The sequence below is a fragment of the Cajanus cajan genome, chromosome 11 (assembly GCF_000230855.2).
Source record: "Cajanus cajan strain Asha chromosome 11, NIPB_CcT2T_4, whole genome shotgun sequence".
Taxonomy (NCBI): domain Eukaryota; kingdom Viridiplantae; phylum Streptophyta; class Magnoliopsida; order Fabales; family Fabaceae; genus Cajanus; species Cajanus cajan.
Genome location: NC_138527.1, coordinates 44,845,390 through 44,861,024, shown reverse-complemented (window position 1 = coordinate 44,861,024; position 15,635 = coordinate 44,845,390). Strand labels below are relative to the sequence as shown.

At 33.0% G+C, this 15,635-nt stretch overlaps 2 protein-coding genes and 1 long non-coding RNA gene across 3 annotated transcripts; 2 read left to right on the top strand and 1 right to left on the bottom strand.

The window, feature by feature from the left end:
- Positions 1–79: 79 nt before the first annotated feature.
- On the top strand, positions 80–5,248 carry LOC109810844 (cellulose synthase-like protein D3). Its single transcript, XM_020374418.3, has 4 exons — positions 80–379; positions 1,372–2,269; positions 2,463–3,270; positions 3,366–5,248. Exons 2-4 carry the CDS (start codon positions 1,401–1,403, stop codon positions 5,121–5,123), a joined length of 3,435 nt encoding a protein of 1,144 aa, XP_020230007.1. The 5' UTR covers positions 80–379; positions 1,372–1,400; the 3' UTR covers positions 5,124–5,248.
- Positions 5,249–10,325: 5,077 nt separating this feature from the next.
- LOC145953251 (uncharacterized) lies at positions 10,326–10,960 on the bottom strand. Its single transcript, XR_014430798.1, has 2 exons — positions 10,820–10,960; positions 10,326–10,732 (listed from the first exon to the last, which is right to left on the bottom strand). It is a non-coding gene; the product is annotated as an uncharacterized LOC145953251 (long non-coding RNA).
- Positions 10,690–15,423, top strand: 4CL3 (4-coumarate:CoA ligase 3). The gene is made up of 6 exons (XM_020374550.3): positions 10,690–11,748; positions 14,058–14,256; positions 14,399–14,544; positions 14,652–14,719; positions 14,830–14,932; positions 15,042–15,423. The coding sequence occupies exons 1-6, from the start codon at positions 10,690–10,692 to the stop codon at positions 15,165–15,167; spliced, it is 1,701 nt and encodes a 566-aa protein (XP_020230139.1). The 3' UTR covers positions 15,168–15,423.
- The last annotated feature ends 212 nt before the right edge of the window (positions 15,424–15,635 follow it).

Below are 15,635 nucleotides of genomic sequence, written 5' to 3'. Positions count from 1 at the left end.
CAGAAAATATTTGAGAAATGGAAAGAATAAGTAAAGAAAAAGAAAGGATTTGGTAGGATATAGGAATTAGGAAGTTCTGTTAGTCACGACCAATTCTCCATCTGTCTTGGCTCTGTCCGAGAATGCGTGTGACTCTGTCGTGTATGCGCGTCTCTTTGGTGACAGTTGTAGCACAAGTTCAACACTTTTAAGCTTTCCATCACCGCCCAACCCCATTTCTCGCAGATCTGAAAACCTTCGTTCTTCATCCTCTCTGCACCACCCTTTTCTTTCACATGCACTAACGCTTCCTCTTCTACTTCAAGGTTTAAGCTTTACGGCAAATTTTCATGCTTATGTGACCAGCTGGGTTAGAAAGCACTGAAAGAGTGAGAATTGGGTAAATTTTTCATCTTAAAAAAAAAATAAATTCTGGGGTTTTAGATTTTTGATGGTTTGTGGGTTCATCAAAGCAGAGAAGTCAAAAGGGGTTTACCCACTTTGGCTGACTTCTTAATGTCGTTGTTGCTGGTTAGGGACACCAGTTTTTTTTTTTTTTTTTTTTTCTCCCTGTGTGTTGTGCACCTTTTTATGATAATCTAGTTCTGTTCTTTTGAGCTCAATAGATTTTCTGGTTGGTGAGATATTGTGAGGGTGGAAAAAGAATATTCTGTTGGGATCTTCTTGTGTGGGTTTATGGAATAAAATGTCCGTGGGTTGAGTTTAGTGTCTGCATCTCTGTGCAGATTCCACTGTATCTGTGGTGTGTGCCCTCTTGTCTTTTCAACTTCTTTTCTTTGGGGTGGCAACCAACCACGCCACACTAAAGGTTACATTTTTCGTGGTTTCTTTGTTGTTCTACAACTATTTCACTGATATTTGTGCGGACCTGTTGAAATTATCTACTCATTATTCAGGATTTTTCTGAGATCTAGCGCTTTTCCTATGTTTCGTTTGGGTCACTGGAAAGAAAATGAAGGGAGAGATAAATTTTTGACTTTGAATTGAAGACAAAATAGACGGGAAGAAATTTTTTTCTTCATTTTTTCTTCTCTTCGGTCAGATAGAAGAGAATGCACCATTTTATCTCCTCTCTATTTTATTTCTTCACATCCAAACAGACCTTAGTGTTATTTTAAAGATGTTGATATAGAATAATCGCAGGTTATACTTTGATTATTAGAATAATATATGGATTTTCAGTTTTTACCAAAGGGAAGAAAAAAACTCAAAAGTTTCGACTTGTTTCAACTGTTTGCTTGATACTCGAATAATGTGCCATTGTGTCTTCATTGGATTTGGGTGTAATTCGATTTTAGTATGTTACAATATAGTTTGTTTCTATTTTATGTAGTTTTTCATATTCTGATTTGCTAAATTTCTGAGTTTCAGGATATTACAATCAGTCATAGTTGTCAAATATGTCATCTAAAGTGTTTAGGGCAACCCGATCATCTATATCAGCAACATCTTCTGATGCACCTGATGGCCAGAAGCCTCCTTTACCTCCAACCGTAACATTTGGCCGGAGAACTTCCTCCGGTCGCTATGTCAGTTACTCTAGAGATGATCTTGACAGTGAGCTTGGGAGTACTGACTTCATGAATTATACAGTGCATATACCTCCAACCCCTGATAACCAACCTATGGATCCATCTATCTCGCAGAAAGTTGAGGAGCAATATGTGTCGAATTCTCTTTTCACAGGTGGATTCAACAGTGTTACTCGAGCCCATCTAATGGATAAGGTGATAGAATCTGAAGCAAATCATCCGCAGATGGCTGGTGCAAAAGGATCTTCATGTGCAGTTCCTGGTTGTGATTCTAAGGTGATGAGCGATGAACGTGGTGTTGATATTCTTCCATGTGAGTGTGATTTCAAGATATGTAGAGATTGTTATGTAGATGCAGTAAAGACCGGAGGCGGGGTATGCCCGGGATGCAAGGAGCAATATAAGAACACAGAACTAGATGAAGGGGCTGTAGATAATGGACGTCCCCTTCCGCTTCCTCCACCAAGTGGAATGTCTAAAATGGAGAGGAGATTGTCCTTGATGAAGTCAACAAAGTCAGCATTAATGAGGAGCCAAACTGGTGATTTTGATCATAATAGGTGGCTCTTTGAAACTAAGGGGACCTATGGCTATGGTAATGCTATATGGCCAAAAGAAGGTGGTTTTGGAAATGAAAAAGAGGATGATGTCGTTGAGCCAACTGAATTGATGAACAGACCATGGAGACCACTTACGCGGAAACTGAAGATACCTGCTGCTGTCTTGAGTCCATATCGGTAAAAAGCCTTTAGTCTTGAATACTGTTTTTTTTTTTCTTCCACAAGTGTTGTTCACATTTTTTAATTCTTGCATGTTTATTCTACAATTGTATCATGTATACTAGTCCTGAACTTGAAAAGTAATGTGCACAACACCAATCATCTACATTATCTGACAATTTCCTTCTTCCTTTTGTTCCTGTTTGTACAGTCTTATTATTTTTATTCGATTGGTTGTCTTGGCATTGTTCCTGGCATGGAGGATCAAACACCAAAATACCGATGCAGTCTGGCTATGGGGAATGTCTGTTGTTTGTGAGATATGGTTTGCTTTTTCCTGGGTGCTGGATCAACTTCCCAAACTATGCCCAGTGAATCGTTCCACAGATCTCAATGTTCTGAAGGAGAAATTTGAAACGCCAACCCCTAACAATCCTACTGGAAAATCTGATCTTCCTGGCATTGATGTCTTTGTTTCTACTGCTGATCCTGAGAAAGAACCTCCTCTTGTCACTGCAAACACTATCTTGTCTATTTTAGCTGCTGATTACCCTGTCGAGAAGCTTTCTTGCTATGTTTCTGATGATGGAGGTGCACTTCTAACTTTTGAGGCAATGGCTGAAGCTGCCAGCTTTGCTAATATGTGGGTTCCCTTCTGCCGGAAACATGATATAGAGCCCAGGAATCCTGAATCATACTTCAACTTAAAAAGAGACCCTTACAAGAACAAAGTGCGGTCAGATTTTGTCAAGGATCGTAGAAGGGTGAAACGTGAGTATGATGAATTCAAGGTTAGGATCAATAGTCTGCCTGATTCTATCCGTCGCCGGTCAGATGCCTATCATGCAAGAGAGGAAATCAAGGCCATGAAAGTTCAGAGACAAAACAGGGAAGATGAACCTGTTGAAACTGTAAAGATTCCAAAAGCAACATGGATGGCTGATGGAACTCATTGGCCAGGAACTTGGCTGAGTCCTGCATCTGAGCATTCTAAGGGTGACCATGCTGGTATAATTCAGGTACTAAATAGGTCCACATACAGTTTTGTTCAAGTGTCGTACTAGTTTTAGTACTAAGATGAGTATGAATAATTTGTTTTCCGTGAATGATGCAGGTGATGTTGAAACCTCCTAGTGATGAACCTCTTCTAGGAAATGCTGATGATGCAAAGCTCCTGGATCTGACTGATGTTGATATCCGTCTTCCCCTTCTTGTTTATGTTTCTCGAGAGAAGCGTCCAGGCTATGATCATAACAAAAAAGCCGGGGCCATGAATGCCTTGGTTCGGGCCTCAGCTATAATGTCTAATGGCCCTTTTATACTCAATCTTGACTGTGACCACTATATCTACAACTCAAAGGCAATGAGGGAGGGTATGTGCTTTATGATGGATCGTGGAGGTGACCGCCTTTGCTATGTCCAGTTCCCACAAAGGTTTGAAGGGATTGATCCTTCTGATAGATATGCCAACCATAATACTGTCTTCTTTGATGTCAATATGCGAGCCCTTGATGGACTTCAAGGGCCAGTCTACGTGGGAACTGGGTGCCTTTTCCGACGAATAGCACTTTATGGTTTTGACCCGCCCCGTTCTAAAGAGCACCACACAGGTTGCTGTAATTGTTGCTTTGGTCGTCAGAAGAAGCATGCATCAATCGCAAGCACCCCAGAAGAGAACCGTGCACTAAGGATGGGCGATTCTGATGAAGAGGAAATGAATCTATCACTTTTCCCTAAGAAGTTTGGCAACTCAACTTTCCTCATTGACTCAATTCCAGTAGCTGAGTTCCAAGGCCGACCACTAGCTGATCACCCTGCCGTGAAAAACGGTCGGCCACCTGGTGCTCTCCTCATACCCCGCGATCTTCTCGATGCGTCAACCGTCGCAGAGGCCATCAGTGTCATCTCCTGTTGGTACGAAGATAAGACTGAGTGGGGACATCGCGTTGGGTGGATCTATGGATCTGTGACAGAGGATGTGGTCACTGGCTATAGGATGCACAATAGGGGATGGAAATCAGTTTACTGCGTGACCAAGCGTGACGCCTTCAGAGGAACTGCTCCCATCAATCTCACTGACAGGCTGCATCAGGTCCTCAGATGGGCTACCGGCTCGGTCGAAATCTTCTTCTCACGAAACAACGCACTCCTGGCTAGCCCAAGAATGAAAATTCTTCAAAGAATTGCATACCTTAATGTTGGAATCTACCCTTTCACATCCATATTCCTTATTGTCTACTGCTTCCTTCCTGCACTGTCCCTCTTCTCTGGCCAGTTCATTGTTCAAACCCTCAATGTCACTTTTCTCTCATACCTCTTGGGAATCACTGTCACATTGTGCATGCTTGCAGTGCTTGAAATCAAGTGGTCTGGCATTGAGCTTGAAGAGTGGTGGAGAAATGAACAGTTTTGGCTGATTGGAGGGACCAGTGCTCATCTAGCTGCTGTGCTTCAGGGTTTGCTCAAAGTCATAGCAGGAATTGAAATCTCATTCACCTTGACTTCAAAATCAGGTGGTGACGATGTAGATGATGAGTTTGCTGATCTCTACATTGTGAAATGGACATCACTTATGATACCACCTATTACAATTATGATGGTTAACTTGATAGCAATAGCAGTTGGAGTTAGCAGAACCATATACAGTGTGATACCACAGTGGAGCCGTTTATTAGGTGGTGTTTTCTTCAGTTTCTGGGTCTTGGCACATCTCTATCCCTTTGCAAAAGGTTTGATGGGAAGAAGAGGGAGGACTCCAACTATAGTTTTTGTGTGGTCAGGACTCATAGCGATCACAATTTCTCTCCTCTGGGTGGCTATTAACCCCCCTGCTGGTTCTAACCAAATTGGAGGTTCATTCCAGTTCCCATGATGGGTCATTCTTTTTGTCAGATCAATCTGTCAGGAATTTTTTTATTTAAAATTAGTTTTTCTTTTTCTTCTTCTCTTGATTCTACATATTGAAGCTACTAATGAATGGACTTATATTATGTTGTCTATTGTGCTTATGAATTTTGTTTAGATCTTGATTCCAGAAATGTGACAATATTTTCTGCTGACCAAGACTGGCTTCTTTATATAATTTAAAATTTTTTTACTCTTAAATCATATATATAAAATTTTATATTAATTTAAGATGATTTCATACTCACTTAAAAATAAAATTGAATAATATATATATTTTAAAATATAATAAAATATGAATATTTTTATTATTTTTAAGTTGTTTAACTTTAGCAAAATTTGATATAAATATATAAAATAATATGAATTTTTAATCTATCGACTAGATTTATAAATTTTATATTTAATATAAAATTATTTAGCAGAGTAATATTTAATAAAAATTATACAAGTGTCATTTGAATTTTTCTCAAAAAAATATATCAAATTAGTTCCTCAAATTAATTTATCGAGTTATTATAAATTTAAATAAAGAGTATGTTATACGTCTTTAAATATTTGAAAGATGTAATATCTCAAATATTTGAATGACTAAACTAATGTTAATTGTATTGTTTTAGGAGTTTAATGGTTATAAATTAATAATATAAAACAAATTTTACATTGTCAACCCAAGAAAAAGTTATCATTGATATGATATTTTTTGTTGTAATTCTTGTAAAAGTAACAAATTCACTATATATGATGATTTATGACTGAATCTTGATACAAAATTATCAATATATAAATTCCTAGTATAAAATAAATAGTTATAAATTATTCATCAAATTAATAATTTAGTTAATGTTAATCATTTATAATGAAATATTTGTATTACTTATATTCAAATATAAATAAGTGTATAAGATTATAGTAATTTATTTAAATAAAAAAGTAAAAATAATATGACTTTATTCTTAAAAGAAGATAATAAGAGATAAAAAGAATTTATTGAATTTTTTTATAATTTTATTTTCTTATTAATAATATAAACTTTTTTTTAATATCCACTATCTTTTGTATAATTATATTTCTACATCAAATAATTTTATCATAACATCTCTAAAGGTTAACATAGGAGTTTTTATTTATTTTTAATGAAAACATGGAAAGCATTCCTATTGTTAAGTCAAATGCTTTTCGCAATCACCAAACCGCGATTCTTTCTCGAGATCGGTCAACTCATACACCACCGTTGACCTACAATTACAAACCAAATATTGTGCTCCATATTGCTACAGTGTCGGTCCACAAAAAAATTGAAACTAGTTGCCATCTAATTAATTACTAATAACTGCTATTTAGTTTTTATTTATTTATTTATCTATTTAGTAGATTTTATATTTTCGTGTCCGCAGTCGATATTGAAATTTAAATTAACATATGAAATGAATAAGAAAAATGTACCAACAGCCCACACGAACTTCGTACAACAACCCACCATTTGCTGTGGAACATTAACAAATACCAACTCCCACCAATTAACCACGTGAAACTTCCACTGTTTTATCTATTTACTCATCTTTTTTTAATAATAGATAAACATCTTCATTACAATTCTTAATGATGTGTAAGATATTCTTCTCAAATACTTGATCAAATATAATATTTTTATACTACTTATCTATGACATTCGGAGCTTAGATCAAGTGAATAAAGAATGTTATTGACTTTTGACAATTTTTTTTTATATATAATTTTTCATTGAATAGAAATTAAACTCATTAATTACAATTTATTTTTTCGTTGTTTATAAAAGTTATCAATATAGATAAAATTTCCACAAACGAAGAGGTTAGGACATCAAACAAACGTTGTCTTATTTTATTTGACAACCCAACGGCTACATCTCAAATATAACAACTAAGATTCTTCAGTCTTGACCAAAAACTTAAGTAGAATTGTGTTGCGTATTTATTTTTTAGTCTTATTAGTTTTTATATGGTATATATTATTTTCTAATTAAGTAGTAGTATGTAATTATTATACAATGGTCTATACTATTTTTAATTGATTATTTTCTGAATGAAAACATATAAATGGTTGGCAAATATTATAGCTAGGATAATTATTTTGGGAGTTGCTACGGTACCCTTAAAGATCGAGAGGTTTCAATATATTTTTATAAACTCATAAAAGATTTTAAAAAAATTAATTTAATTATAAAATAAATAATTTAAATTATACTTATAAAATAAAAAGTAAGATAAAATTATAGAAATTAAAATTATAAGATTTCAATAATATTATAAAACATTAAAAAATAAAAAATAGTAAAAATAAAAAATTATTAAAATTATAATATAGAAATTCAAAAATTTAAGACAAATAGACAAAAAATATACTTAAAAAATTATTAAAATTAAAATATAGAAATTCAAAAATTTTAAGTGAAAAGATAAAAATATAATTAAAAAATTATTAAAATTATTAAAATTAAACTATTTAAATGTATAATAATATTATTACAAATAAATTAAAATATATAAAATAAAAATAAAATAACTAAATGATTTAAAAATTGAAAGAATAAAATATTATAAATATTATTTAAATAAATTATTAAAAATATAAAATATAAAAAATTGTACCGGTACCCTCTCAAATAAGATGGGTACCATAGAATTTCTCAATTATTTTAAACATTCATGCGAATATCCACTTTGACTTTGACCTAAGCACCGTACCCATCGACTTGACACGAAAAAATAAAAACTGAATATTTTAAGAGTATATGTGTTAAACCAATTAAATAAGAATTGCATTTTTTTTTCACTCACTTTTTTTTATATGTTTAATTTTTTATCGCGTAACAGTTATTTCTTAAAAATCTATTGAGGAATAGTTTAGATGATATTCAATCAATTTATTGAAAAGGGTACATGTTGTAAACATAAGTTAACGCACGCGTTAATTATTTATGTTTCTTAATTAAATTGCATGTATACGTTCAACAGAAATTAATCACGAAAAATATATTATACTAATATTATAATAATAAAATATTTTAATATTTATTTAGTTTTAATTTCTTTTAATATAACTGGACCTCCCGTGATTTTGACTCATTTAATAATTATAATATTATTACAGCATTTCGCTCTCTATTGACTCTTCCTTCCTATCATCATTATATTATTATCATAATTATCATTATTATTGTCATAATTATCATTATTATTATTATCATATTTATTATTATGTTAAGATAATTAATATAAATTAATTTAAGATAACATATCTTAAAAATGTTATTTCTATAAATTTCTCATTATTTTGTTTATAATATCTATCATATTACCCAACAATACATATGATAAATTGTTATGTAAACTTTAGTCTAATGATGTTGTATTTATGTTGTACTTTCGTGTATCATGAACATCTAATACTATTACTAGTAGTTTTTTTTTTCCTCTATGGACTTGCATAGGTTGTAGTTCCTCTTAGATTTTAGGTTGAGTTATAGGTACATCTGAAAATAAATTATATTAGGTTAGACTTTCGCTATATAGACTGGAATTGCTTTATAAAATTAAAACTAAAAGTTTACATATTATTTATTATAACTTTTTATATGCATGCCATAATATTTTTAAAAAGTTTGGTATAATTTATTAGCTTGTTTAAAAACTTATTTTACGTTAATAAGTTAATAAATTAATTTTTAAATAAGTCTATTAATTTATTTTCAAATATATTTATGAGTTTTTTTTTAATTTATTGAATAAAAAATAGTTTATCCTATTATTACTAAAACTTAAATTTTAATTAAAAAAAAGAATAAAAGGAAATAATCTTTTTTTTAAAATATTCCTTTTCATTTGGAATATTCTAATAATCAACCATAAAGATCTTAAAAAATTACTAGAATTTATATTTTTTATTTTTTGATTTAATGAACAAAAAATGCCAAACATTTAAGTCAAGTGAAAATATAAAAATACAAATAACTAAATTTTTTTGTGCTACAATTTTATTTATTTAATTATATATATATATATATATATATATATGTATATTAGTTAAATAAGATGCGCAATTGCACCTAATATATTATTTTATAAGTTGAAGTTCAGCTATTTAAATAAATAATTTTTTTCAAAAGTTTAAACTTGACATTTTTGTCAAATAAGATAGGTTAAATAAGATTTTAAATAAATCAATCTATAAATTTCTATTTAAATTTTTTTTTTCATCATAATTTCTATTTAAATTTTTTTTTTCATCATTGGTTATATACGTATGAGTCTATAATTATTAAATATTATGTAAAGAATAATAACAAATCATCAACACTAGCATAAGAAATCAATCAAATCATTGTAGAATAATCTTAATGAATCCTTAAACTCTAGCATCCAATTAAGAGAAATCAATCAAAGCATTGTAGAATAATCGTAATTAACAAATCTTTCAACTTTAACATTCAATTAAAAAAATCAATCACACTATTAAGGACAATCGTAGTGAGACAATCTTAATGAATCTATTCATTAAAATTATCTCTTAATAATTTACTACTTCATGTCCTTTTTAACAATAAGGTTGTATACACAAATTAAGAAGCACAATTTATTTTTTGTTTTTCATACAATGATTTTAATGTTTACTATTATGTTCTCATTTATTTTTGTTCAATAATAAATACATATTAGTTATAAGTATAAATCAATTAAAAATCATGTAAAAATATAATAGATAAAATAATAATTAATGTAGTCTTAAATTTTAAAAATAACATATAGATAGAAACAGACTTTTTTCTTTAAAAAAAAAACTGACAATTAAAAAGGAAGGTAGATAGTAATTGATTTCTCTCATTGAATGCTAACGACAAAATTAAAGAATTCTCAATTATTCTTTATACGTTAAGCAAATGAAAAAACATATATCAATTACACCATAAGTTATTTCATAACATCCTAGATTTTTGCAATTAAATATTGATTAACTACTACTATGTCAATTAATTAGGAATGACTAGATTTTCATCAGTTTGATGCAAGCAAATTTTATGGGTGAAATCCTAAGGGGGAATTTGTGATATAAAAAAAAACCTGATTATTTTAGCGGTAATAGTATTTTTATAAAGCTAATTACTGAATGATTGTGTTTTAGTGAGGCTATATATTAGAGTAATTTGGTGTTTATTATTTTATGTGTACAGGGCATGCATTTAAAATATAGTTCGTAAACGATCCACAATGGCAGGCTGAAAGAAAAGGACAGAAAGGGGGGGTAGGTAGGTAAGTAAGAGTGGCTGGAAGAAGAACGCTTGTTCCAACGTGACACAACCCCTTCTCCATCTACTACACTCCATTCTCTTCAAATTTCATCGTTCATTCATTCCCACCTAACACCCCTTCTTTTCTCTTATATTACTCCAATCACAAACCCTCTTAACATACCTCCTAAATTCTTTAATTTCACTACCAACTCATTTCACTTACTTGCAAGTTGCAACAACAACAAAACATTAAGATCATACCAACATGATAACCGTTGCTCCTTCAGAACTTGCTCCTCCTCCATCAACTGAACAGAAAAACAATGTCTGTGATTCCAAAACTACCCATATTTTTAAATCTAAATTACCAGATATACCCATCTCCAACCACCTACCTCTCCACGCTTACTGCTTTGAGAAACTCTCTGAATTCGCCGACCGCCCCTGCCTCATCGTCGGCGCCGCCGGCAAAATCTACACCTACGCCGAGACTCACCTCCTCTGCCGCAAAATCGCCGCCGGATTCTCCGCCCTCGGAATCCGCAAAGGCGACGTCGTCATGATCCTCCTCCAGAACTCCGCCGAGTTCGTCTTCTCCTTCCTCGCCGCCTCCATGATCGGCGCCGTCGCCACCACCGCCAACCCGTTCTACACCGCCGCCGAGATCTTCAAGCAGATTTCCGTCTCCAAGGCGAAACTCATCGTCACGCAGGCAATGTACGTCGACAAGCTCCGCCACCACGAGGACGCCGCGAAGCTCGGCGAGGACTTCAAGGTCGTGACGGTCGACGAGCCGCCGGAGAATTGCCTCCACTTCTCGGTGCTCTCGGAGGCGAACGAGAACGAGCTCCCGGAGACAGAGATCCAACCGGACGACGCGGTGGCGCTGCCGTTCTCCTCCGGCACGACCGGTTTGCCTAAGGGAGTGGTCCTGACGCACAAGAGTTTAACAACGAGCGTGGCGCAGCAAGTCGACGGAGAAAACCCTAACCTCTTCCTCGGCACCGAGGACGTGCTCCTCTGCGTGCTTCCGCTCTTTCACATCTTCTCTCTTAACAGCGTCTTGCTGTGCGCGCTCAGAGCTGGCAGCGCGGTTCTGCTTATGCAGAAGTTCGAGATCGCGACGCTGCTGGAGCTGATTCAGCGGCACCGCGTGACGGTGGCGATGGTGGTGCCGCCGCTGGTGCTGGCGCTGGCGAAGAATCCGATGGTGGCGGAGTTTGACCTGAGCTCCATACGGTTGGTGCTGTCGGGGGCTGCGCCCTTGGGCAAGGAACTCGAAGAGGCTCTCCGCAACAGAGTGCCTCAGGCTGTTTTGGGACAGGTAACTTGCACTGCACTCTTCTTTTAATTTATCATTACATTATCATCAAATTTACTCTTTTCATTTTTTATAAATCAATTTTTTATAGTAGTAGCGATTCTGTGCTTCTAAGTCTCCGTGCAGCATGCATGCAGCCAAATCTTAACCTTTAATTCATCGTTGCACATAAATCAAGATTATAATACACCGTCCAGATTTTTGCTATTGAGTAATTAATGCTGCAGAGAATCTGATTAAGATTTGTGGGGACTGGGGATGCCATGATTTTAAATTATGTACGGAACACTCTTAAAAAAATTGACATGTAGATAAAGGAGAAAATTGATGAAGAGAGGAAAAGAAAAAGAAAAACTAATAAGAAGAAAATAATTAAATGTAAATAAGAGAAAAACTTAGATATTATTATAAAATTGTCAACATTTTTTTTCTTTATTTCTCATTTTAAATATTTTTTATATAAGAAATAGCAAAAGATTTGTTTTTCTATATTTATATAAATATTTTGAATAGCAAACAAATTAAAGATAAAATAACAATTTTATAATTAAAAAACCACTTGTCATTTAACACTCCAACCCACCCACCCACCCACCCCATTTAGCGGCTACTTATTTGACCACATCTCTTGCATGATATCATGGTTGTTGGAGCCTGTTAATACAATGATGCCATTTATTTTACATTCACTGTTTTTTTTTATAATAAATGTATAAATTAATTAAAAAATATATAAGAATAAAGTGTATAATAGTTATAAGAATTTAATATTTTCGTTAAACTTTGAAAATAATAAATCAATTAAAAAAGCTTTATACCAATTTAAAAAAAAAAAAAGGCATTGTCTGTAAGTACTAGTACCTTTTTTTTTTCTTTTCATTTTTTTAATAAAAAAACTAGTAGTAGGAGTATATGTTTTTGCGTTTTTATTTATTTATTTAAAAAAAAAAGATTAAATTTGAGATAATATTTAAAAAATATTAATTGTACTTTTAATATTTATATAAAATATCAGACGTCAATAAAATAAAATATTGTCTAGAAAAGAATAATAAATAAAGATGGCGACGGAAATAAAAACTTGGATTTGGGGGCCAGGGAAATTAAATGGACAACCTGTCGAGGCATGGAGAAAATAAAATAAAATAACCTCAACGTGTACCAAGTAATGGTATATAATTCAATAATGTATTTGGACTCATCCCAAACTACATTTTTGTTTCCCCAAGTTTGAGTGTTGCTACGTGTCCCGGGACTCTGACTGAACTCTGAAGTCCCCATCGCCCCCAAGTTATAAAAAGGAATACCCCTACTTTTAAAACATTTTCCGGCGTCATCTTTTCATATCGTTTTTAACTGAACTACCATAGCATAACTCAAATTAAATAATTAAGATATTTACTTTTTTTTAGTAAGATTAACACGAGATGTAATGCATAAAAATGTTTAAAAATATATATTATTAATATTTGAATATTTTTCAGATGCAATTTTTTAAGATACCCAATCATTTTTGAGTACGTAGACATATTACGGCACAAAAAATTGGAACGTGAATATGTCAATCCTTTTGGCTCTGTCAAAATAGTAGCTCACCAAACACCAAAATAAGTTGGTAGGTAAGCCACAATGAATCCGCGAAGGTCAAACTCGGCATCTTCATCATTTTCGTGGTAGCTAGTTTGGGTCAGTTGACTTGGTCTTGCGACGTAATGCCAACACTAGACTGGTCAACGTTCAGTGCTTATGCACGGCAGCATAGTTGCCTAAATTTTAAGTTTCTGCATTATTTTAAATATTCTATGATGGACCACAATATTATAAGGGTTAAAAATATTTCTACTCGATGAGTTGGGCAGGATTGGACTATAAATAAATCAATAATGATACAGTATAACAATTTATTTAATAATTTGTATTATATTATTTTGTATGTTTAGTATATCTTTTCATTTCATTATTAATAAATGTAGTTATATATAATATAATGTGATGGAAATAAATGAGCACAAAATATGACATTCCACAAACTCTTATACCAAAAACATTATTATTATTATTATTTTTATTTTTATAAAAAAAAAGTAGGCCAAACAAGCATGACCGTTACAATAAAATATATATAGGATACCTTGTGCATGATTCTGAGCAAATCATTCATGAAAAAAGAGTTAGAAGGGTGGCAATACATGTGCAAGGCTGATGAATATATTTATACATGTGCTATGTTTGCTTTCCTTGTGTTCTTAAGGTATATATATGTTGAATGTTGAAAATGAAATACTAAAGTTGTGTCATGGTAAAATGTTTAGGGTTACGGGATGACAGAAGCAGGACCGGTGCTGTCCATGTGCTTGGGATTTGCAAAGCAGCCATTCCCAACAAAGTCAGGCTCTTGCGGCACTGTAGTTAGGAATGCAGAGCTCAAGGTTGTTGAACCTGAAACTGGTCTTTCTCTTGGCTACAATCAACCCGGTGAAATTTGCATCCGAGGACAACAGATAATGAAAGGTATAGATTAATATATGCAACCCTTGTTATATATAGTGTTACTCTACAGTTTTTTTAATACACACTTTTAATTGTATTGGAAAACAATCTTTTATTTTAATTGGCTAGGCACTCATTACACTCACATATATATATATGTCAGGATATCTGAACGATGATAAAGCGACAGCATTGACCATCGATTCAGAGGGTTGGCTTCACACCGGTGATGTTGGCTATGTCGATGATGATGATGAGATTTTCATTGTTGACAGGGTCAAAGAACTCATCAAATATAAAGGCTTCCAGGTATATATAATAAACATTTAAATTAACTTTGTCTCTCAAAGTTTATAGAGGAAAAAAATGGGACAACAGTTTATATTAATTATATTTATTCTTTTATGATGTTATAGGTTCCTCCAGCAGAACTTGAAGGGCTTCTTATAAGCCATCCCTCCATCGCAGACGCAGCTGTTGTCCCGTAAGCTTCTTAATCTTCTGAATTTTTATGTATGCCTATATTGTAGAGCAAGAGTGACTATAATAATTTTAATTTATTAATATTAACGCAATTCAAATATGTTTTTACAGACAAAAGGATGTTGCTGCTGGTGAAGTTCCTGTTGCTTTCGTTGTGAGATCAAACGGCTTTGATCTAACCGAAGAGGCTGTAAAAGAGTTTATAGCTAAACAGGTACGTGATAGTATGTGATTTAAGTTGATACATGAAAATTAACATGAACTGACTTCAACATTTTATCAACTTGATTAATTGAATGATATGGGGTATTTGTTGTGAACAGGTAGTGTTTTACAAAAGATTGCACAAAGTTTATTTTATTCATGCTATTCCCAAGTCTCCATCAGGAAAGATACTGAGGAAAGACTTGAGAGCAAAGCTAGAAAACGCAGCCACCCCGACGCCTTAATGGCTAGAACCTGTCCTTTTTTTGCATGGCAATATCTTCCTTATTTTTTATTAATATTATTGGTTCACACGTGCAATTTATGTATCCATGCTTCACGGCATAATGTCAATCCAAGAAGCAGTTCCACTCATACATAATCATTGTAATTTTTATGATCATTGCCCCATCGAGCTTCTATGTCTGTATTGTGATTTTAGATCACTATTTTTCCTGACCTTATTTTATTGGTGTGATCAAATCCTTTATTATTCCCTCACTTCTTCTGATGTCTGGTTAACCATTAGTCTCAATACTTTTTAACAAAAATAATTTGTGGACAGCGATTATGCTATTCAATACCCGCTGAGAGAAAGAAAAAAGAAAAAAGAAATATAGTCATAATAGATGATATATGATGATAATATATATGATCGATGCAATAGGAAATGAAAGATGAAAATAATTATGAGGTGGTGACATTAAGGTGTT